The sequence below is a fragment of the Nilaparvata lugens genome, chromosome 1 (assembly GCF_014356525.2).
Source record: "Nilaparvata lugens isolate BPH chromosome 1, ASM1435652v1, whole genome shotgun sequence".
Classification (NCBI taxonomy): domain Eukaryota; kingdom Metazoa; phylum Arthropoda; class Insecta; order Hemiptera; family Delphacidae; genus Nilaparvata; species Nilaparvata lugens.
Window position 1 is genome coordinate 8,115,305 of NC_052504.1, and position 24,277 is coordinate 8,139,581.

At 33.8% G+C, this 24,277-nt stretch overlaps 1 protein-coding gene across 3 annotated transcripts in view; it reads right to left on the reverse strand.

The window, feature by feature from the left end:
• Positions 1–3,576: 3,576 nt before the first annotated feature.
• The window catches only part of LOC111048092 (inactive pancreatic lipase-related protein 1), a 30,863-nt gene continuing 10,162 nt past the window's right edge, over positions 3,577–24,277 (reverse strand). For all 3 annotated transcript variants that reach the window (XM_039429315.1, XM_039429318.1, XM_039429323.1), the window contains exons 4-11: positions 22,890–23,064; positions 20,759–20,862; positions 18,168–18,295; positions 16,425–16,568; positions 13,157–13,264; positions 8,116–8,233; positions 5,596–5,744; positions 3,577–4,385 (exon numbers count right to left, since the gene is read on the reverse strand). In XM_039429315.1, the coding sequence (XP_039285249.1) occupies positions 4,159–4,385; positions 5,596–5,744; positions 8,116–8,233; positions 13,157–13,264; positions 16,425–16,568; positions 18,168–18,295; positions 20,759–20,862; positions 22,890–23,064 (1,153 nt within the window). In that variant the 3' untranslated portion in view covers positions 3,577–4,158. The remainder of the gene's footprint in view (positions 4,386–5,595; positions 5,745–8,115; positions 8,234–13,156; positions 13,265–16,424; positions 16,569–18,167; positions 18,296–20,758; positions 20,863–22,889; positions 23,065–24,277) is intronic.

The window sequence follows — 24,277 nt, forward strand, 5'->3', positions numbered from 1 at the left end:
GTGATAGAAGTATGAGAGTATAATTATAAATAAAGTATAGTGTATATCGATGTATTGAAGGGTGGGTTTTCATTAAAAACATTGTGATTCTCAAATATTTTGAATTCAAACCCAGGGGCGCGTGTAACATATTAAATCTGGGCAGATAAAAAGCCCTAACAGAAACAGTAATAGGTCTGAAAATAAAGTAACTGGCTAATATCGCCAAATAGATAATAACTAAGATTAGATAGCATCAGCTTGTTCTGGCTAAATGGTACAAGAACCTAAAAAGGATTTGAAGGAAGTTTATTGCTCATAAATAGATTATTATATAAAATATTTGAAGATTGAGGTTATGTACATGTATTCACGGATCGGTGACCTAGAGATCGATCAAACCGAAGAACGTAGAATCTGACCAAAACCCCTTGGCAGAGCTTTATTGCAATCAGATGGTGTGCAATGTGAAAAAACACCTGTCCACGTGGCTAATTATTAGGTAGCATGGAATTAATATTAATGTATAGAATATTAACTAGCATGTAAAGAGCATAAATAAAAAACCAAATAAAAATAATTTAATGTATTCAGGAAATAAGAGTTACCAGGCGCATGAATACCGAATAAAATTTGCATGCACCAATAGTAAAACGGCAGTTAATAGGCGGCAACTGTAGGCCAGTTCAAAAATATTTCTATATATTTATATAAATGTACTAGATTTTGTGTTAAAACTTTGTATAGTCTATGTTATCGATATGGCTCGAATGCAAAGAAATTATTAATCATACAATCTAAGCAATATTTTGGCATTTTTTGTAAGATCTATTTGAACCTAATGGCGGAGGACTAAGATATTTAATTTTATGCTAATTTGAAAGTCGGAAAGAGGATCTGTAAAACTTGAGAAAGAAGAACCAGCACTCGCCAGCCAAATGCCACCATAAGAGGACCCCAAATATTTTAGAGCGTAGTACCTTACTAATGATTTTGTAAAAGTTAAAGTTAAAGTAAATTATTAAATTTCTTAAAAGACTTCGTGATGCTATTGTGAAGCAGAAGTCATTTTCATTTCAATTAAACTTATAACCCCTTGGAGGAGACGATTCCGGCTACCATATTCCCGGACCACATGGAGTTGGATCGACATCGGCGGCTTACAAGAAGATTTTCGACACGTGAGTGATTAAATTTGAATTAGTGATGGGCGCCCTAGTGCTTCGAATTAATCTGATGATCAAAGCTAGCTCGCCGAAAGGGTTTTATTATAAATTGAGAAATTAATAAGAGTAATACTTGCGCAAGTAAAATTAGTATTAAAGGTATTTAATTGAAAGAAAAATATAGATCAATATTTTAGAAAATTCTATTAAATCAAAGAAGTACAAAATCTAGGCTAGTAAAACATATGCATATAATATTTAATTTTTTGCAATACAATTTGCGATAATTTATTATAGTTCTAATTCACTAGATGAATGGCTCTACCTATTCCGTCAGGTGCCGAATCTTGCACCCTGAGATAAAAATATATATTCGATACAAAGAAATCTACTAAGTACTAGAGATTTTAATATATATATATATTTGGATTATTAGTGGCTAATTTATCAAGCTGATCTTAGAGCACACATTTTAATTGAATTGTCCAAGTCGACAAGTATTAGCCAGCGCATATCGCACCTACATGCAACAGAATGCATATGATTTTAAGATAAAGGCACATGGTAATGATTCGTGCCATAAATCTAGAATATAAAGTTTAGCCTGTGATATTTTTTATTGATTTCAATTATTGTTCTATTTTTATATTATATTTTTCTATCGCTCTTTATATATTTTTTGCCTCGATTGATCTTTGCATTATTTGTGTAATATATGTATGAACGTTCATGGTGTGCAATTTATTTTTTATTCCTCAACACTATAGTATAAGTATCATTTTTATATATATATATTTATTATTTATTGAATTACAAGAGTTATAGGGGAAGCTCATACCTAAGCCTATCAAGATTTTTTTTTTTTTTAAGACTGAATCCTATTAGAAAACCACGACCTAATTATATCAAATCTCATGCTTTACCGACTGATGCCAAGCAGGAGGCTAATCGTTATTTAAATATAAAGAATAACGTGACAATGTTTATTAGGTATAGAAGATTCGATGACGAAAGTATTATAATAGGTACCGTAAGAAAGAATTCTAGGATTAGAATCACTGAACAGCTCTATATTATATTATTCTTTGCGTATTTCATGCATTACGAAGAAACTCTTTTAGGGGCTTACAAAATTATCAAAATGGATCCAAACGCTTCCTGGAAAGCGCTGATAGGATGTGAGAAGCAGCCAAGATTCAAGCCACCTCACTGGTTCTCAATTTTCGTAGAAGTTTCTTCAGTTGTTGAACTGGCAATATTGGCAGCTTATCTAAGGTGAACGTCATTTTTGTATTTCCCTACTGCTTTATTAATAAAATAGAAATTGTTGGTTGATGATTGATTCACACTGTGTAATAAATGTGATGCGTTTTACAACATTTATAAAAATAATTCCAATATATTTGAACATTTATAATGTACAATCTATAAAATGTACATTTATCAGGTGATATTCCAAAAATTCATCAGCGAGGTGACGATTGTATACTCATCGTCGATTCTAAATCGTTGAATTAAAACTGATATCGGGGTACCGAGCTTCGCTTGTTATTTATTTATTGACTTTTGATAAAACAAACACAATTCTTAAAAATGATTGGGGAAGTACTAGCTAGATAAAATTTCTCGCTGATTGATTATGATTACACAGCTGGGAATAATTCTGTCTCTCTCCCACACAGGCACACGCATCTTCTGTTATCGAGAGACGACGAAACTATCATGTTTTCCAAGGATGAATTATCCTTTTAATGTCGTTCAGCGAGTTTTCCAAAGAATGAGACCCAGTGCAATCGAATCTTCATATCATAAACCTACTATGTTCCAAATTTCGTGAAAATCGTTGGAGCAGTTTTCGAGATCCGTAAAACATAAATCATCATTTATAAAAATAACCAGATAAATACAGAAATTGATCGCTTAATATAATAGGATATTTTAATTTAACCATCCTCATCTCTTCTGAACATATTGAACAAAAATCCGATAGCAGTAACATCTAAAATCAAGTTTGAATGTCTCATAATAATGGATTATTTTCCCTGAATCACGGTTCCCTAATCACTGGAGGATATTGCCAAACCTTGCTATTTTAAATTCCGTTCATGATTCTCGGATACCATGAATGGATCTCATATAAAATAATAAAATTGAAGAAAAATTACTTTTAAAATTAGTCAGAGCACTCGAATTGATTGAGCATGGTGGGATAGTAGATGGAAGAATTCTTGTACGGTATAGGCCTACATGATATTTTCATACGTGGTAATCGTAAATTATTCACCAAAGTGATCATTTTGTTCTACCGTAGTTGATATGAATGATATATGGTATCAGTAGGCTACTTTAAAGTAGATATTTGAATGTGATTTGTACCGCTATAGATGAATAATTCAAAGAGAAGAGAATAGCAAAAACTTGCAAATTGAAATTTTGTCGAAAAAATAACAACTTTATTAGATAAAATATATTATGCAAGTACAAAAACTTTTGAAAGAGGATTATAATACTAAGCTTATTGGCCTATGGCACGCTGATGATGAAATAAGAATAACTTGCTAATACAAAAATGCGTACCTACGGTATTTGCTTTCAAATAGTATTGTATACCCTATTTGTTCAAAATTATAGACTTACAATACGTTAATAGATCAGGATGTAAAATATAATTTCATATCCGTTTTTGTGTGAAGCCAAACAATGTGCATAGTCTAGACTCCATATCCAAAGAGCACTAGTTTATTTGATTCACGGGTTGATCAAAAATATTAATCAAACAAAAAACTTCGAGAATATAGAGATGAATGTTTGGTAAATTCTTCTCATGGTTTGTACCGGTACCTTCAATCGAATTTCATTCTTAGGATAGCCAAATAGAGTTTCACATTACAACGTTTGGAGACTATTTTATATATTGCTAAATCCAGCTTTGCAATATTCTATGAAAATCATATTATATATTCCAGTCTATCCTATTCTAAGTAGGTACTAAAGATACCTGAGATTGAGGTATTCATACAAATGGAAGTTTTGAAGCAATTGACTTAGTTTTTGATAATAAAGTATCAGCAGGCTTATCTATCGCATCACTTTTGATAGTTTTGAACACCTGAGGGATCTTAGATGTCGTTGATTTTGATGATTCTTTGTCTGTAGATGATTCAGTTTCAGTTTCTTCATCATTCTCTCCTTCCAATCCTATTTCATTCAGAATCCTCTTGTCCAGATCGGGATTGGTATCTGCAATGAGAATCACTATTATTTCAGGTACAAGACATAGTGTATAAACATAACAATAACTACTACAAATAATAATAATAATAATAAATCCATGAATTTTTATGCATGTCAATGCATATGCGTTGTAAAAACTTCCATATTGACATAAAGTGTATCAAAAACAAAAACTACAGTAGGACTACTATAATGATAATTAATCTATGAATTGTTATTCATCAATGAGTATCAGTTGTAGAAACTTCCTTATTAAGAGTATAGACCTTGATGGGATATTGTACAGTAACTATATACGGTAACTGGTTATATCGTAGTATGCTTTATAATAGTCATACCGTATCCAACCAAACATCATTGCTACGGTATGACTAATAATCTAATATAAAGCTGTTGCTGTTATTGTAATACTACAATTACGTCTATCGTGGAAAATTACTAAATTTGAATTTGTCATGCATCACTGCAGCATCTCTTCTATTGTTCAAATTGAATATATTACCTGATGAACTATAGTTGACCGAGCGAAGTGAGGTCTAAGATTCGAATCGAAGGTTTTTCATTTCTCTTTATGTTTATATTTTTGTTTATATTTATTTATGATTTTATGTTCCACATTTGCAGCAATAGATTTTCATGAAATTTGACAGGTATGTTACTTTTTGAATTTCGCGTCGACGTATACATACGGTTTTTTGAAATTTTGCATTTTAAGGATAATATAAAAGGAAAAGGAGTCTCCTTTGAACGCCAATATTACCGTAAAAGTCAGACTTTAGAATTATTCATCATAAATCAGCTGTCTAGTGGACTATAATACTACCCGTTCAAAAGCATCGAACATCTTGAAGATGTATCTTTCCATCAACGTCATCGGACGGACGACACGCATCGGACGGATCGGACGATTAGATTTGATGCATTGTTTTCAATTGGAGTGCGCATACCTATCCGCATCGTATAGGTATGCGCACTCCTATTGAAAACAATGCATCAAATCCAATCGTCCGATCCATCCAATGCGTGCCGTCCGTCCAATGACGATCTGTGTGCGCCTACCTTAATACATCATCATGAATTTTATACTTCAGTGAGTAATTTGATGTTTAATTGGTTTGTGAGCACAATTTTTTAAAACGAGTATAACTGTTTAAAATTGGGTCATTCTTTTTGAAACACCCGGTACCGTGAATATTTTATCTGGAAAAAATCTTACCACAAAATGGAGATCCGCTCAGTGTATTAGCGGCGAAAACCCCTCTTGCTGCAAACAGCGGAGCAAGAAAGCCTGATGCAGTGCACGCTTTTTTCGAGCATTTCAGCACCGAGGCAGTAATCGGCTCAATATTCCCAAACGTCACAGCACTGAAAAACAAAACAAATGTCGCTTACGGTTATAAGCTCTATGTACGTTGTATTTTAAATATGTTGAATAAAAACAATATAAAACTTGTAGTACCCTTTTATTAAACATTTTGAAATAAAAGTTTCAATAATGTATTAATAAAAGGGTACTACAAGTTTTATATTGTTTTTATTAATTTGAATAAAATAGCCCATATAAGTGAAGTGAATTTGAATATGTTGTATGTTCTATTTAAAATATTTTGAAAGTATGAGTGCTACTGTAATAAAGATCGTACTGAAATGTTCAGTTAAGCTGCGTTTACACCAAAGTTGTTGACAAAATGTTTATTTTTCCATCCTTATAGATTCTATTAGATTGAACGGAACTTGACAAACACATATGCACATCGTGTGTTTGTCAAGTTCCATTCAATCTAATAGAATCTATAAGGATGGGAAAATAAACATTTTGTCAACAACTTTGGTGTAAACGCAGCTTAAGCCTACAATTGATATTCTAAGCGAAGGTATTTTATTATGAAATTCTTGTTTATATGAATGGAATGAGTTGCAAGAGGACTCCATCACTATAAGATCTAATTTGAATAATTCTATAAGGAGAAATATATGGGACTTCCCAAAATTATATTTCAGAGTGGTGAGTTATTTCTTTAGAATTTGAATCATTCAACCTTTTTAGCCTGCCAGTAGAGCTGTGATCAACAAAAATTTGGCTAGCCTATATTTTTTAGAATGGTGGGGTTAGACCAAACGAGCGAATGCTTGTTCTGAACAAAAAATAATAAAAATCTGGATGATGCCAGTTCAAAAGCTCCAAAGCTACTTCATGTGCCATGATTACTCTATAGTCATGAGAAATAACATTGGATTCATATACTCTTGAAGACATAATTTAACATAGTTCTACTTTTTGTGTAGTTGAAAAGTTGATATTGTGGTAATTATTCATATTGAATGAAAAAGACTAAGAAATTATCAAAAACACAGATTTATTGGTACTAAGAAAGACCGGTTTCGGTTATTACACCATTGTCAATCTCTGATAAACTACAGTTTGTCAGAAAACCCGGTTTCGGTTATTACACCATTGTCAATCTCTGATAAACTACAGTTTATCAGAAAACCTAGTTTATCAGAGATTGACAATGTTGTAATAACCGAAACCGGTCTTTCAAATATCAATAAATCTGTGGTTTTTGACAATTCCTTAGTCTTTTTCATTCAATAACATAGTTCTCATAAGTTGGGTTGTTTCTATCCTTCTATGTCTTTTTTCGCTCCAAACTCGTGCTTTATGCTCGTTCAGTCTAGCCCCAGCTTAAGAGTTCGAAATAATTAGTTTGGTATGGTATCAGGAAGTTCGTTTATGATCGAGAATGGATTAATGCCCGGAACGTTCTGCCTTACTGAAAATTTTCATAGAGTATCTAAATCTAGTTGACGAATGATCTCTCTTGCAAAATATTGAAATATCGTACCGTATAGCCTTCGATAGATCTATATGGACTAGACAAAAGTTTTTTATGTAGCAAAGTAATTATTGTACAATGCTATTATGCACCACAAATAAGATAATGAATATATGATTTATGATTTATAATAATATAATTATAATTCATAATTACGAATTATGATATTGTACCAAAAAATTATATTATGTACCATTATATATTACCAAATAAATCAACCTGAAGATTGATTGAGTTATTATTTTATGGATGATCGAAATTGACTATGGATTACGGGGGAAAAATCAGACTTTTGGCTACAGACCACAACAAGTAATCAAATCTTTTCACTCTCAAATTTTGCTTCATTGGTACTGAAACAATGACAGGGTAGCCTAGTATAAAATTAAAGATGGTTTTGAAGCGATTTAAATGTAGTTGTAGCCTATGTATAAAAAAATTGAATTGCAATATCGCTGTTGAAATGAAAACTATACACTGTAAAAATTAACTTCAGACTTGGAGGAATACGCGGCGCAGAGAAATGGAGGGAGATCAGCCAATTACAGTGATGGATAGAGTCATAGATAGAAGCGCAGTTGCCAATTTGTCGACTGACGGATTCCAGACAGGAAACTCCGTAAGTTTAACATGAGCGCTTGAATACTCACGAGAAATTAGAGGAATGCTGGCCGGTCAGAACGGCAACTTCGCAGCCGTTGTTTCTCTACCTCTGTATGCCTTCTCTTCTGCGCATGTCCATCCCAAGTCAGAAGTTAATTTGTACAGAGTATAGTTGAAGAATGATATTGGTTTCAGCATGGTGGGAAATGTTCTTACTCATTTTCTGTAGTATTGTTAGTTTATGTTACTTGGAACCCCAATATCTGAATTAATAAACGCGTTTGTAGGTAACTTACTTGACAAGAGACCGTAATGTACCAGCTCTCCTAGCCCAGATATTACAATCGCTGTTTATCGTTGCTGTGAAGTACTGGTAGGCCTTTGTGTGAGAACAGCTGATGTAATGCGACAGAACTGTTTCAAAGAAATAAACATTTTCATCACTTTTTTCAACAGTTAAATTTCAATTATAATTTGGTCCAACAAAAGGTTCAAATAGATAAATTTAATTTCTAACGGAAAAGTAGAAATGTATTTTGTATTGTAATGTATATCCCACACGAATACAATACGAAAGTTAGGGGGTGAATATATCAAAAGTTCACGCCCCTACCCGCCCTTATACTAAGGAAGTGGGGGTGGTTTGAAGTTATCATTGTTTGGGTTTTCGCATATACAATATCTCGAGACCTCTTCGTCTATACGGACATCAACATAATTATACAAAATTAAAGCATACAGAATTTTTTACAAGTTTTGACTGATAAATATTTCTATAATACCGGTATATTTACACATAGGTTTCGAGATATCTTTTTTTGTTCAGGGCTACTTTTTAATAAAAATAAATATATAAATCTGAGTACCCTTTTTGAATTATTTGGTCACGACATGTTTCGGCTACTGATTAGATTTTTAACTGATAATTGAAAATCTTAGTGATTATCAAGAGATAATATGACGAAATAAATTAAAAAGGGTAGGTACTCAGATTCATATCTTTATTTTATATTTTCGAGATATATATATACTGTATATGCAAAAACCAAACAAAATATGTTACTTTTAAACAATCCCCATCCCCTTAGCACAGGTGCTTTTTCAAGCAAAATGTTTAGATATAATAATTACGCCAATCTTCTAAACTCTAAACAAATAAAATAATACTTTTGTAATTTGTAAGTTAATGCTTGAATGTTGGCTGTCACTTTTGTTTTGTTCACCCCCTAACTATCCCAAACAGAGCTGTGAGGCAGAAAACTCTCTTCCAAACTGTCTTCATCCAAGGCAATCGCACACAGTAACAGACGGAGAAAATTCCCTCAATAGGTGTTCGAATGTTGCAACGCACACAGTCGTCGGTCTGTTCGCACTATATGTCTGCTCACGTCTGCATGTAGATCCAGAAACAAGGATAGTATATAGGTATTCTATATACTATTCTAGCTGCAGGATAGCTAAACCAAACCCTCTCTTTCTGTTCGCACCGAATATTCTGAATAGCAAGCGAGCCTTGTATTGCGGGTTGCCTATGTCCTACCATGCAGGTGCAAGTTCATTTTATCTAGCCCCAGCTAGTCTCCCAGGTAGAGACACATATCTCCATCTGTATGCAAACATCATCTGTCTGTTGCTGTGTGCGTTCGCTTTACACCTTCTATCAAGCATTCGTTGCCTGGACTAATATTAATTGGAGTTATCAGTTACTATTCTTGTGCAATATACTACAAGTATTCTATTATTTAATAGTACTGTATAATCATAATAACGTATAAATCAGTAGGTAGTTTTTAAGGTTCTAAGTTCATGGATGACAAGAACGATATTGAGAGGCTACTCTCCAAACCACAAGATGGTGTATGATTGCAATCAATCTCAGTCAATTAAAAAATTTACAGCTCAGAATATACATTTCTTAATTTATTGGAAAAGAATAACTTCAATACTTGGGTTTTCTCAGTGCAGGAAAGGAGATTCTCATAATTTTTCATATGAATTTATTTTCCTTTTTCGAAGTGAAGTTTTTGCAATCGCTCACAATAATTATATTAGAAGCTATATTTAGTGACTTATGTTTTTGAGTCAGTGTAAATGATAGGACAGCGTAGTTGTCAGTTTTCCCACCGTCTTCTTCTGTAGATTGATATGATTCAAGTCATCGAGTTATATCTGATATAATATCATAATTTCCTTTAGATTCTTGATAATAATGATCAATTTCATCTCAAATAATGTTACATATTCTTCGAAAGAGTAAATCTTTTTATGATTTGATAATAAATTTTCATGATGAATCGAATAATAATGGCTTCCTACTTGCACAGTTTGCTGAGAGCAACAGGTTGGTTATTAAAAGCACCAGTTTCCCACATAAAAGAATTCATCTGGGCACGTGGAAAGTACCAGGGAGTGAAGTGGTAAACCAGATTGATCATGTGTTAGTATCTGCCAGGCATGCTTCAGGAGTTCTAGATGTGCGTACAATGAGAGGTCCAAATTGTGACTCTGACCACTTCTTGGTTAGAGCTGTGGTACGATTCAGGCTGGCCAATATACGCAAGGAAAGAGGAATAAGAAGATGCAAGTGGGATATTGATAAGTTGCAGGTAGATGATGAAAGGCAAATCTTTCAAAACAATTTGGAAGGGAAGTTTATGCAGAATAACATGGAAAGGTGAATTTGGAGGTGCAATGGGAAAGGATACGGAATAGTTTAGACAGTGCTGCTCAAGAAACCATAGGAGTGAAGGTAGTGGAAAGAAATCAGGAGTGGTTTGATGACGAGTGTGAAGAAGCTTTAAGGGAGAGAGATGAAGCTAGGAAAAAAATGTTGCAAAGGAACACAAGAAATGCTAGAAATAACTACAATGAGCTAAGAAGGAGAGCAAAATCAATTATAAGATCCAAAAAGCGAGAAGCAATGAAACAAAAGGTACTAAACTTAGAAACATTGAGTAATACTAACCAGAGCAGAAAATTATACAGGGAAGTGAATTGGTTCAGGAAGGGGTTTCAGGCAAGATTGAATGGGTGTAAGGACAAAAATGGATGTGTTGTTAGTAATGAGATGGTTCTAGAGAGGTGGACTGAACATTTCGAAGGAGTGCTGAACGAGGGGGAAGAAGAACAACCAAGCCAGGTGTTTGAACCTCTTGTGAGAGAAGAGGGAGAAACTGCAGAACCCACCTTTGCTGAACTAGAGAAGGCAATAACAATCCTGAAAAATAACAAAGCTCCTGGTGAGGATGGCATACTAAGTGAGATGATCAAGAAAGGAGGGGATAGATTGAAGAAAGAGATCTTTGAGTTGATTTTAATGGTCTGGAGAGAGGAAAGAATGCCAGATGACTGGAAGACAAGTATAATCTGTCCAATTTTAAAAAAGGGAGATAAAATGATTTGTGATAATTATCGAGGCATTTCTCTGCTTAGCATTGTATACAAGTTGTTCACAAATATACTTCTGCAAAGGCTCATCCCATATGCTGAGGCGATATTGGGCGATTACCAGGGGGGTTTCAGGAAAGGCAGAAGCACAGTTGACCAGATTTTTACATTGAGGCAGGCAATGGAGAAGTGCATAGAGCATGACATAGTTCTACACTTGCTTTTTGTGGATTATAAAAGAGCATTTGATAGTCTTTGCAGAACGAAGTTACTTGAAGCCATGAACAATAACGGTTTGCCATCAAAACTAATTAAGCTGGTGTCGGCTACCCTGAACGAGACATACTCTAGGGTAAGGATAGGCAAGTCTGTTGGAAGGCGTTTTCCTGTGAAGTATGGAGTAAGGCAGGGAGACGCTCTCTCGGCATTGTTGTTCAATTTAGCTCTGCACGAGGCAGTAAAGGACATTGCACATGAAAGTACTGTTGTGAATAGATTGTGGCAGGTCTGTGGATACGCAGATGACTTGGTCATAATAGCAAGAACTGTGCCGGCCTTGAGAGAAGCTTTCACTCTACTGGTGAACAATAGTGTGCCAATGGGTTTGAAAATCAATGAGGCCAAGACAAAGTATTTAAGAGTGTCACCAGCCGTAGTTAGGGGAGCTACTAGAAATATGAAAATTGGACCCTACACATTTCAGCAGGTGGATGACTTTGTATACCTGGGAACGCTTGTGACAAGTAGTGGTAAGATCACAGCTGAGATACAAAATAGAATAATGGCAGGTAACAGGTCATTCTATGCAAGTATAAAGTTATTCAAGTCTCGACTACTATCAAGAGCTACAAAGGTGAAGTTGTATAAGGCATTAGTCAGGCCTGTAGTATGCTATGGCTCTGAGACTTGGGTACTTAATGCTGGTGACATGGAAAGGCTACGAATTTTTGAAAGAAAGGTGATAAGAAGGATCCTTGGCCCTGTGTGTGAAAATGGACACTGGAAACGGAGAAAAAATTGTGAAATTGAGCGTTTCTTGGGCAGTGAGGATATCGTCAGATTTATCAAGGCTGGCAGGATTAGATGGATAGGACATATGGTAAGGATGAATGATGAAAGAGTTGCAAAATGTATATGGAGGGAAAGGCTATACAATAGAAGAAGAAGAGGTAGGCCTAGGAGTAGATGGACGGATGATGTGGAGAATGATTTAAGGACGCTTGGAGTTCGTAACTGGAGAAGGCAGGCACAGGATCGGGAGAGATGGAGGGGCTATGTCTGGGAGGCCAAGGGTTGTAACGACCTGTAGCGCTGAGGAGTAAGTAAGTAAGTAATAAATTTTCATAATGTATTATTCTGTCAAGTTTATCATATTTCTACGAACTTATTTTTCCATAATATTGAAAGAATAAGACGTTGATGTTGTCAATACCACTTTCAGTTTTGGTATTGACAACATCAACCTCATTCTTTCAATCTGTTAAAAAGTTTGTTGTTGATAGGTTCACCACTCTTGGAGCAAATTTGTTGATTGTTGTATTAAAGTGGTATTGACAACATCATCGTCTTATTCTTTCAATATTATGGAAAAATACCACAACATCTCTTATCATAGAATCAAATTATATTTTTCATTCATTTATATTCATGGTTCATTGAATTTTAGCCTCCAAACAATCTCGCAACAGTGCGAAGCTAAAAAAAATGTAGCTACCTGCTTTGCAAAATGACAGTTAAGGATAACAGACCGATGTTAATCAAGTGCTGACTGTATAACGTGTATCCCACGATAGGCCTTTTTCTTACTAAGTGGTATAAGAAAAACCAATTTCAAGAGTTGCATTGAAAAATTCGCTGATAATTATTGAACATATTTGTATAATATATATAGAGGATATATAAAGATCATGAAGGTTGAACTGAATTTGAGAATTTTCTGTATAATCTTACCTCTGAATTTTATTTTAGCAATATCCGCCAGAGACGCAATAGGCACATTTTTAGGAACCAAGCATTCCGGCTGATCGAGACCACCATTGAAATAGATATCAACATGTCCTGTTTAAGAAAATACATTCTTTAATAATCAAACACTTCAAGCATATCAGCCATCAAATCTCAATTCTATCACTATGGAAATTATGAATCACTTTCAGATCATGCGAGAGATTATCTCACTGTCCTTTTTAATGTAGAAACATTAACTTATTTTTTGGACATGTTATAAATTATCAAAATTTGGGAATTGAATAGTTTTGGGCCAAGCCTGTTGTTCCTTCCCAATCATATTTATATGATTTGTGATTGTATCCACAAATAAATAAATTAATTTCACTGGAAATTACAGTAAGATGCAAGGTTAAAGTTGAATTTGACCAACAGTTACTTTTTCCGAAAGTCACACTATCCTGATCCATATTCTCCAAACCCTCAGAAACCATACTTGAAGTTTAAATGCAAAAGATTCCTTATATGGAGAACCTGAAAAGAAGCTATTATTATTAGCGTATGGCTTGGATTGTGGGGAGTCATGTGATAAGTTCCACTTCACCCATATAACTGCAATCTCCCATGACGGAAAACTGCGTGATGGTTATTCTTGATTTTCACAGAAATTTCATTTTGAAAAAGAGAAGCTATTTTCCAAATGGCTACCATTATTGTATTATGTGCAATAGTTTTTCAGAATACGTGATTCATGATGTAATTATAGACATCAATTTTAATTAATTATAAACTATATATTGAATTCATACCTCTCTAGTTCTCAATTCCTGAATTTCCAATTCTGTGACTTAGTGGAGCTGACCGGAGCTACTTGAGAACTGAGAGTATTGTAGTCTCAATCCTAAATTTCATCAATATAATATGCTTTACAGTTCAGCTTATTAAAACAGGCATCCAAACCTACGTTATCTAATATCTATAATGTAAAAAAGTACATTGAAAAATCATAGGCCTATAATGGTTTTAAGAATTAATTCCATGAATCACTGTGAATTCTTGAAATGAGGTGAAATAGAAACGATGATGGCAGGTTCAAATAATCTTGGAACTTATGTGAAATTATGTGGAACTGACAACATCGTATATATGGTAATATTAGTGTGATAGACTGTGATACTCTGCAAAGCAGTGTTAGAATTACGGTACGGTACTCTTGAAGAGTAATTGGGAAGCATCATCCGAACTTGTTAAATGAACTCCTTGTTTTGGGATTTCTCTCATCCCAGAATCATCTCTCAATTCTCTCACCGTTTCGACTCATATCTTGAAATGGCAGAAATCCCACAATATCTCTGTTCATAGTGTAAATTCTTGAATTAGGTACTTGATAAGAATTCAAGCAGCGCTTCGTGGGGCCAAATGGGGGGCAACATTATCGTAATCAATCTGCCAATAATAGCTCACCGACAGCTGAAATCATTCCAAATCCCAATGTTGGTAGAACTGGTCGAATGTTGGTATGGAAAACGTCCACAAATTGTGCATCTGACTTATCCAATCGAACTTCTTTCGGTGTACCCTCAAAGCCAGGTTGAGCCGGGTCCAAGCCTTGAAGAAAGATGTGTACAAAAATTAGTTTCGATTTTTCGGGTTGTTCCACTCCGATCTCCATGATGTGTATAAGCAGCTGAATTCATCCTGGATTATAGAAAAATTTGAATAAATTGAATTCAGCAACCATTAAATTGAAACTTCATCGTCAACTATTAACAAAAGTACCGAGTAGTTTATACTACTCGTGTACCATTTATATGGTACACTGTATTTTCTGTTAATAATTTAAAATATTTGAGATACATAATTTTTATACAAATTACCTCCATATAAACTCTTGCTCTTAAGCAACCAACGCCTTTCATGACTTCCCTTGAGCGTCTGAGTAGTGTGGCCTACTCTGGGCCACAATAAATATAAAATTACAATTATTATAAAAATTAATTATAAAAAGTAATTTTTGTAAAAATTACAATTATATAATTCTATAATTGAGCTCTCAATTATTCGGGCGCTTTAAGACTGTGCAAAGGCTAAAAATAAACTTTCTACTCGTGATATTTTTCGAAGTTTTTCGATTTGTATATCATCAAGCTATCAAAATGAAAAAGTTTTTTCAGGACATTTTTTCTGAACATTACTTATTGAGATATGAGCGCCGAAAGTTCAAATTTTGGGGACAGAACCTTTCAAATTCGGTAAGAGATAAATCCATGAGATTTAGAGGATAGATTCTTCATGGTATTGTTGATCTAGTAAAACAAAAGTTTCTGAAAATTTCAATTTTTAAGATAGTTATCCAATTTACTAAAAATAACCAGAAATAACTCAACAAAAAAAGTTCCACTTCACCCATATAACTGCAATCTCCCATGACGGAAAACTGCGTGATGGTTATTCTTGATTTTCACAGAAATTTCATTTTGAAAAAGAGAAGCTATTTTCCAAATGGCTACCATTATTGTATTATGTGCAATAGTTTTTCAGAATACGTGATTCATGATGTAATTATAGACATCAATTTTAATTAATTATAAACTATATATTGAATTTCATACCTCTCTAGTTCTCAATTCCTGAATTTCCAATTCTGTGACTTAGTGGAGCTGACCGGAGCTACTTGAGAACTGAGAGTATTGTAGTCTCAATCCTAAATTTCATCAATATAATATGCTTTACAGTTCAGCTTATTAAAACAGGCATCCAAACCTACGTTATCTAATATCTATAATGTAAAAAAGTACATTGAAAAATCATAGGCCTATAATGGTTTTAAGAATTAATTCCATGAATCACTGTGAATTCTTGAAATGAGGTGAAATAGAAACGATGATGGCAGGTTCAAATAATCTTGGAACTTATGTGAAATTATGTGGAACTGACAACATCGTATATATGGTAATATTAGTGTGATAGACTGTGATACTCTGCAAAGCAGTGTTAGAATTACGGTACGGTACTCTTGAAGAGTAATTGGGAAGCATCATCCGAACTTGTTAAATGAACTCCTTGTTTTGGGATTTTCTCTCATCCAAGAATCATCTCTTACAATTCTCTCACCCGTTTCGACTCATAGCTTGAAATGGCAGAAATCTCACAATATCTCTGTTCATAGTGTAAATTCTTGAATTAGGTACTTGATAAGAACTCAAGCAGCGCTTCGTGGGGCCAAATGGGGGGCAACATTATCGTAATCAATCTGCCAATAATAGCTCACCGACAGCTGAAATCATTCCAAATCCCAATGTTGGTAGAACTGGTCGAATGTTGGTATGGAAAACGTCCACAAATTGTGCATCTGACTTATCCAATCGAACTTCTTTCGGTGTACCCTCAAAGCCAGGTTGAGCCGGGTCCAAGCCTTGAAGAAAGATGTGTACAAAAATTAGTTTCGATTTTTCGGGTTGTTCCACTCCGATCTCCATGATGTGTATAAGCAGCTGAATTCATCCTGGATTATAGAAAAATTTGAATAAATTGAATTCAGCAACCATTAAATTGAAACTTCATCGTCAACTATTAACAAAAGTACCGAGTAGTTTATACTACTCGTGTACCATTTATATGGTACACTGTATTTTCTGTTAATAATTTAAAATATTTGAGATACATAATTTTTATACAAATTACCTCCATATAAACTCTTGCTCTTAAGCAACCAACGCCTTTCATGACTTCCCTTGAGCGTCTGAGTAGTGTGGCCTACTCTGGGCCACAATAAATATAAAATTACAATTATTATAAAAATTAATTATAAAAAGTAATTTTTGTAAAATTACAATTATATAATTCTATAATTGAGCTCTCAATTATTCGGGCGCTTTAAGACTGTGCAAAGGCTAAAAATAAACTTTCTACTCGTGATATTTTTCGAAGTTTTTCGATTTGTATATCATCAAGCTATCAAAATGAAAAAGTTTTTTCAGGACATTTTTTCTGAACATTACTTATTGAGATATGAGCGCCGAAAGTTCAAATTTTGGGGACAGAACCTTTCAAATTCGGTAAGAGATAAATCCATGAGATTTAGAGGATAGATTCTTCATGGTATTGTTGATCTAGTAAAACAAAAGTTTTCTGAAAATTTCAATTTTTAAGATAGTTATCCAATTTACTAAAAATAACCAGAAATAACTCAACAAAAAGTTATTTTTAACTTTAACTCAACTTTTTCTTGAGTTATTTCTGGTTATTTTTAGTAAAGTTTGAATAACTTTTTTAAAAATTGATATTCTCAGAAAATTTTTGTTTTACTAGATCAACAATACCATGAAGAATCCATCCTCTAAATCTCATGGATTTATATCTTACCGAATTAAAAATGTTCTGTCCCAAAAATTTAAACTTCAGGTGCACATATCTCAAAAAGTGATGATCGGAAAAAAAATGTTTTCCCGAGAAAACTTTATCATTTTGATAGCTTGATGATATACAAATCGAAAAACTCAGAAAAATATCACGAGTGGAAAGTTTATTTTTAGCCTTTGCACAGCCTTAACCGGGCGTTTGGTTCATCCCACAGCGCCAGTTCTGCTCACCAAAATTGACCCACTTGGCACTCAGATTCATTAGAAGTTGTGCACAACACAATTCTATCTCTCCGGCCTGCTCATAAGATGACATTTAAAGATTAAGAATTAAATCAACTCAAACAAAATTCACGCACGGACAAAATATGTTTTGGATACGACGATATTATCTCATGAACAATTTTTCTCCTAGCTGCTCTCCCTGTTCCCAATACTTTAACTGGCAGAAGTTCTCAGGATAGCAAATTATTTTTTATTGAAATGAAATGAGAAAATTCTTTATTAGGCGGAGTTAGGAAATTTATTCACGATCAATAATCATAAACGAATAGTGTTTCCATCAATAGTCAGCCCCCTAGTTTGGGCGTTTTCTAATCAAAACTTGATTCATTGAAAACTCTCAAATAAAATTTGAAATTATAGATGTTCACCTGTAACCCGCCCAATTCCTGGCACTCTCTTGGCTGCATAAGATGAAATATGTGCACCCAAGCTGTGACCAATCAGATGAATTCTGCCTGGGTCCATTTTGTATTTCTTCTTCGCGTAATCAATGAATCTGGAATGAAAATAAAAATGTTTAAATGAAATTCAAAGTTGAATACTGTAAACCACCCCAAAGACTTCTGGAATATCATTTGCCAGCCTGGGAATCGAACCCGGTTACCCAGTACCACGTAAATGTTAGACAGCGGTCTTTTTATACTAGAGGCCACAGCCACAGTATACATTCAGTATGGAAACTTGAGTAGTACCATAGAGAAACAATAGCGTAATGCTTCAATAATTACTTACGCTATTATTTCTCTATAGTAGTACCCTGGCACAAAAATCCGCCAACTTTTTAGGAAGCTCCGCATTGTAATAGTCAAAGACCTTAAAGAGATATCTCTAAAGAGCATCTTTAAGGTCTTTAGTAATAGTATTGATGGGAGGTTCGGATCACTTTAATGATCCGGATCAATTATTGATCTCGTTCACTGCCACGAGCCAATCAGAAGACCAGGATTGGAACTTCCCAAGGTCACGTGATGTGTCTAGTATTTTCGCCATGTAAAAAGCATTGGTTGCTGGATAGGCGTTTGATTGACAGTTTCATTCTGTACCTATTCTGTACCACAGCGACCAGCAAGTCTACAGATGGAAATTGATGAGAAATGGCATTTATTCAAATGTTAATCGGTATCAAACGAAAATCCAAAGTTGAATGCTGAAAACAATTCTCATCGAATTTCCCATCTAGTAGTTGACCCTGTTGTCAATATTTTGCAGTACCAGTGGTAGCAGTGGTATACAGCATTTAACTTTTGACTTTCATTCAAGAATAATAATTATTTATCAATATGCATTTGAATAAATACAATAATTTCTCATCAATTACCATCTGAAAATAGAATAATAATAATTATTATAGATTTGAAATTGAATTTCAACTGATTCTAACAAACTAAATGAGATATTATCTAGTTCAATTTATTAATGGTGAAGTAGGCTTATAATAGCTTGTCTTTTTTATTTAGGTCTACTTTGAATATAAATTAAAATTGAAATCTAAGAACCCTTTTCAAATAATTTAAAAAGGGTACTTACATTTCAATTTTTATTTATAATAGCTTTATTGGAGAAGTATATTCAAAATTTTTGGAGCCATAATTTTATTCATATCATCATTTAACTTTCCTATAACAATAAGTCAATATCCATAAATAAACAAATTATCCATATTCATAATAGCAGCCGCATGCACATGTTATGCAGGGATGCCCATTTGGGGGGGGGGGGTTGGTTGGCAAAGAACAAACTGCGTCATTTAAATTTTTGAATTCATGAAAGAGGGATTCAAAAGCAATTCATGAGATCCCAAGAGAAGGTTAGCAGTGTCAAAAATAACTACTCACGTCCTTTATGGGGAGGAGTGATTAAAATTTTGAATATTAGGGGCTTGTTGGGGGTGGTCAACACTGTGTTATCAAGCAATAATTGAATCTACTATAACTAATGGATTCAAATATTATCATTCATTGACCGAACGTAGTGAGGTCTATGTTTTAACTCGGATTTTCTTTTGTCTGTCTGTAGGTAACGCGATTACGGCCAAACGCGTTGATAGAATTCTATGAGATTTGGCAATAATATTCCTTTTTCAACTGCGTGTCGATGTATACACAATAAGGTTTTTTGTAATTTTCCTTTTGAAGGATAAAAAATAAATGAATAATAATATGAAAAGAAATTCCTCCATACTCTGATATCACAAAATATACTATCATCTACTTTGAATACTATCAGACTAATCAGACTATTTTATTCTAATCAGACTATAGATTTATTCATAATCAATCAGCTGACAAATAGATTATTCATTGCATGCATTACACAGATGTCTGGCCGTGTCTATTTCTATAGGGTTTCAATATTTTTTTATGATGCGTGCCCATCAGTATCAATATTCTCACATTTGAAAAACAAATTTAATAGGTGATTTGAAATAAAATAAAAAATTATTTAATGAACTCAATAATGTTGAAGAAATTATAATATTCTTGATTGAAAAAAATAATTTTAAAATAGCTGAGAAATATGTTCATCAGATGGAAAGATTATCACGGAACTGGATAGATTTATCATATGGGATATAAATTCAAACGTGAACTGAGTTTATTGACATAAGTGAGTTTTTGATCTTGGAGAAAACAAATAACAGTTTTTAAGAGTAAATTATTATTCAACTGTGAATTGTGATTCAACTGAATCAAGTAGAACAGGTGACATCAGATACTTTTGGATAAGAAAACTGCGTGTGGTCTACTGTTCACAGAGCTACTAGTTTCTACTTTCTACCATTTTACCATCTGTACCTTCGTACCATTGGTGTATTTAATATTTTTCAATTAAATTACGAGTATATAATTATACTAGTCAGTATTTCTGTCACGTACTTCTCCTTCGCTTTTTTCATCCCCCTTTATATAATTTGAAAAAAATATTATGTTAATATAACAACAATAGATAGTTGACTCACCTAGCTATCTCAGCTCCTACAACTCTTGTGTTTGATGCTGCTTGGAAATAATTGATGGTGGAAGCACCTTTCCCCCAATCCACAATGAAAACATTCGCATCTTCCTGAGAACAATAAATTATTTAAATGAGTCGATCAAGTTACAGTAATTGCCAACTTCTGACCAAACTTTGCTACTCTCGAGAAATCCAATTTTATTAAATGACTAGTGACCCCCTGGGTTATTTAAATGAGTCAATCAAGTTACGGTAATTGCCAACTTCTGACCAAACTTCGCTACTCTCGAGAAATCCATTCTTATTGAATGACTAGTGACCCCCTGGGTTGGAGAACTCGCTTAAGAACGGTTGTATTGAAATCTATTAACTTCTTGGATGATATAATTATAACAGGCCGTAAACAAGATGAACATTTGAGGAATCTGGGGAATGATTTAACAAAACTTTCTAATGCTGGCTCAACATTAAGTTTAGAAAAATTCCAGTTTTTCAAACCAGGAGTGAGATACTTGGGACACTTAATAAACAGTACTTGATCTGGCCCAATGACATCAAGTTAATGTTGTATTTTGTCTTATTCAACTGAATAAACGAATACTTAACAATGACATATAAAACCACAACCATTAATTACACAGAGTTGATGAAAATTATGAAACAGCTAAATACTTCAATTACAAAAATAATTAGACAGTAAGTTTTATTGAGGATCCTATTTGAAATGAAAAATCACTTTTCAAATATTACTCTGTCGCTTCAACATCTTTGACCCTCAAATGAATCCAAATTCATTTTTTGAAATGAGAAGGTGGTCATGATTTCGATACGATTTCATGAGTTCCAAGAGAAAATAAATTCTTCAATGTTGTTTTCCATCACGAACTGCTTATAATTAAATCGTTTTTTCTAAAAGCCAGAAGTGAGAAAATAAATGACGAAAACCGCACATTGATATATCAACCCGTATCATTTTCTTGATGTAAAGTAATTATCAAAGACCTTAAAGAGATGCATCTTTAAGGTCTTTGGTAATTATGTTGTAGCCTATATTAACCAGCTGGAATCAAGATGTCAGCGCGTGTGATAGCTCCCAGATAGCTTCAGCTGATGTTATGAATGAATGAAAGGAAAAACTATAATCATTGCATGCAATGAATGAATCTTCAGCTGACTAAATGATAAATCAAAACTTTTTTAATTTTTTGTAAATAATTTTTTCTTATGCACTTCCAATGTTATTTCTATATCCTAAAAAGAGTCGAAGGAGTAAGTCAATTTTGTTTGTCCAACGAACTACACCGGTAAAAAGGTTCGAAGAATAAGGGCCGGTTTCCGAGCTCGGGATTTGGCTAATTCCTAGACTTAAAACAGCTGGAGTCATATATTTGGCTTTCCGAAACGGGGCGTAGTCGCATTCATTGTCATAGTCACGTTTGAATTAAATTAAAAAAAAACTAGAAAATTAAACACAAAATAGAATAATGAAAAAATAGTGTAAAGTTTCAGCTATTTTGAATTATTTAGAAATGTTCAATTTCGTCAAGGAAAAACGTTTCAAATTATAGAAATGAGAAAATAAAAACTGTGACTACTGCATGTTATTAAAACTGCGACTATACCCCGTTTTGGAAAGCTAATATTCTGACTCCAGCTGTTTTAAGTCTAGGACTTAGCCAAATCCCGAGCTCGGAAACCGGCCATAAGTGTTCAAAATTCGAAGCTGATTGATCAATTCTTTCTAAAGTTATTGTAGAACATACAAACAGGCGGACAACGACTTTGGCATTCAGTAAGTCAGAAGTGAGAACTAGCTAACGCTCGTTCAATAAGAGAGTAGAAATATCACAAAATATGCAATTATCTAAATAGACAGGGGGGGGGGGTCTCACAGGGAGCGAAGAAGCAGACTTTGACATTGAAATTTTCTTGGTCCCAATAAATGTCAGCGGTAAGCAGTGTTTAAAATAATGAATGATGATGACCTTTTCTGCGAGGGTGCCTTTGTGGGGGGGGGGGGCTGATAATAAATTTGAGATCCAGGAGGGATACCTATTTCTGTGGTTACACATTAATTATTGTATTTATTAATTTTTCCCATCATCGATGATATTTTGAAGATTTTTGACAGGTACCTTTTTGAGGAGAGCGTCCTTCATCTCTGACATCCAAGTGCTGTTGCCAGAAGCGAAGAATCCATGAGTGATGAAATAGGTCTTGGGCCGAGTCACGTCAAAGTCGGTGTCATTGAACTTGATTTCCGGCCAGAAACCCAGAGTATGACCGTCTAGAATGGACCGTCCAGTATTTCTAAAAATGATAATTATCAAACTTATTCCATTCACAAACTTCACATGGATGAATGGATGAAGATATATGTCGTAGTCTGATTCACGTTATAAAGACAGCGAATGTTAGAAGGACTGCATAGTTGTCAATTCTCTCTTCCCACCGCATTCTATATAAGTTTATAGTAGTTGTGAGTCAAGTTATCTCATATACTATCGATTTGTGAAATTTATAATGATCAATTGTTTCTCATCGAATATATTTTATTATATTCACCAAGAACATATGTATTTTCTTATCTAATCAATCAGTTAGATTTGAAATTTTCATAATATATTGTGATTGAATATTCTCGTACCGTAGTTCATTATATTAATTTATTCATAGCGTGCAAACAATTTGGCAACGTTGCAAAGAAGCCTTTTGGAAAATGATGGAGCTATCTGCCTTATCAAAAGAAGCCAAGAACGCTGTTCCACTGGCCAGTCACAGAATAATGGATCTGTAACGTTTGTAGTAACTTAATAATTTTCTGAGGGATAATGTTATTATTAATATTAATGTTAAGCATATTAGATTATTAGATGCTGAAAAATTAAATAATTCAATTATTGACCGAGCGAAGTGAGGTCTAAGGTTCAAGTCGACGGTTTTGCATTTCTCTTTATATGTTTATATTTTTGTTTATATTTATGTTTATATGTTCCGCATTTACAGCAAAACGCAGCAATAGATTTTCATGAAATTTGACAGATATGTTCCTTTTTGAATTTCGCGTCGACGTATGCATAAGGTTTTTTGAAATTTTGCATTTTAAGGATAATACAAAGGAAAAGGAGTCTTCTTCGAACGCCAATATTACCTTAAAAATCAGACTAGAATATTATTCATTATAAATCAGCTGTCGAGTGGATCATAAATTGCATGGAATTACGTATGGAATTCAATATCTCAATGTAACTTGGTGAAAAAACAGCTGTTATGTGGACTATTAATTGCATGCAGTGAGGCATGCAATTGATAACTTGAAGTAGCATACTATTTTCTCCCGACCTTTCTCTGCTTTCAACTCGGTAAGCTTTTTATGATAGTAGCATTATAGCTGTTCACATCAAATATTATTAGCATTATCGATACAACAACCCAAACAGCCATTAGTTGTTTATAGGCTACACTGATATCTCGCAGACACGACAGGACAGGACAGAATTTACTCTGATAGACAGTACGGTAT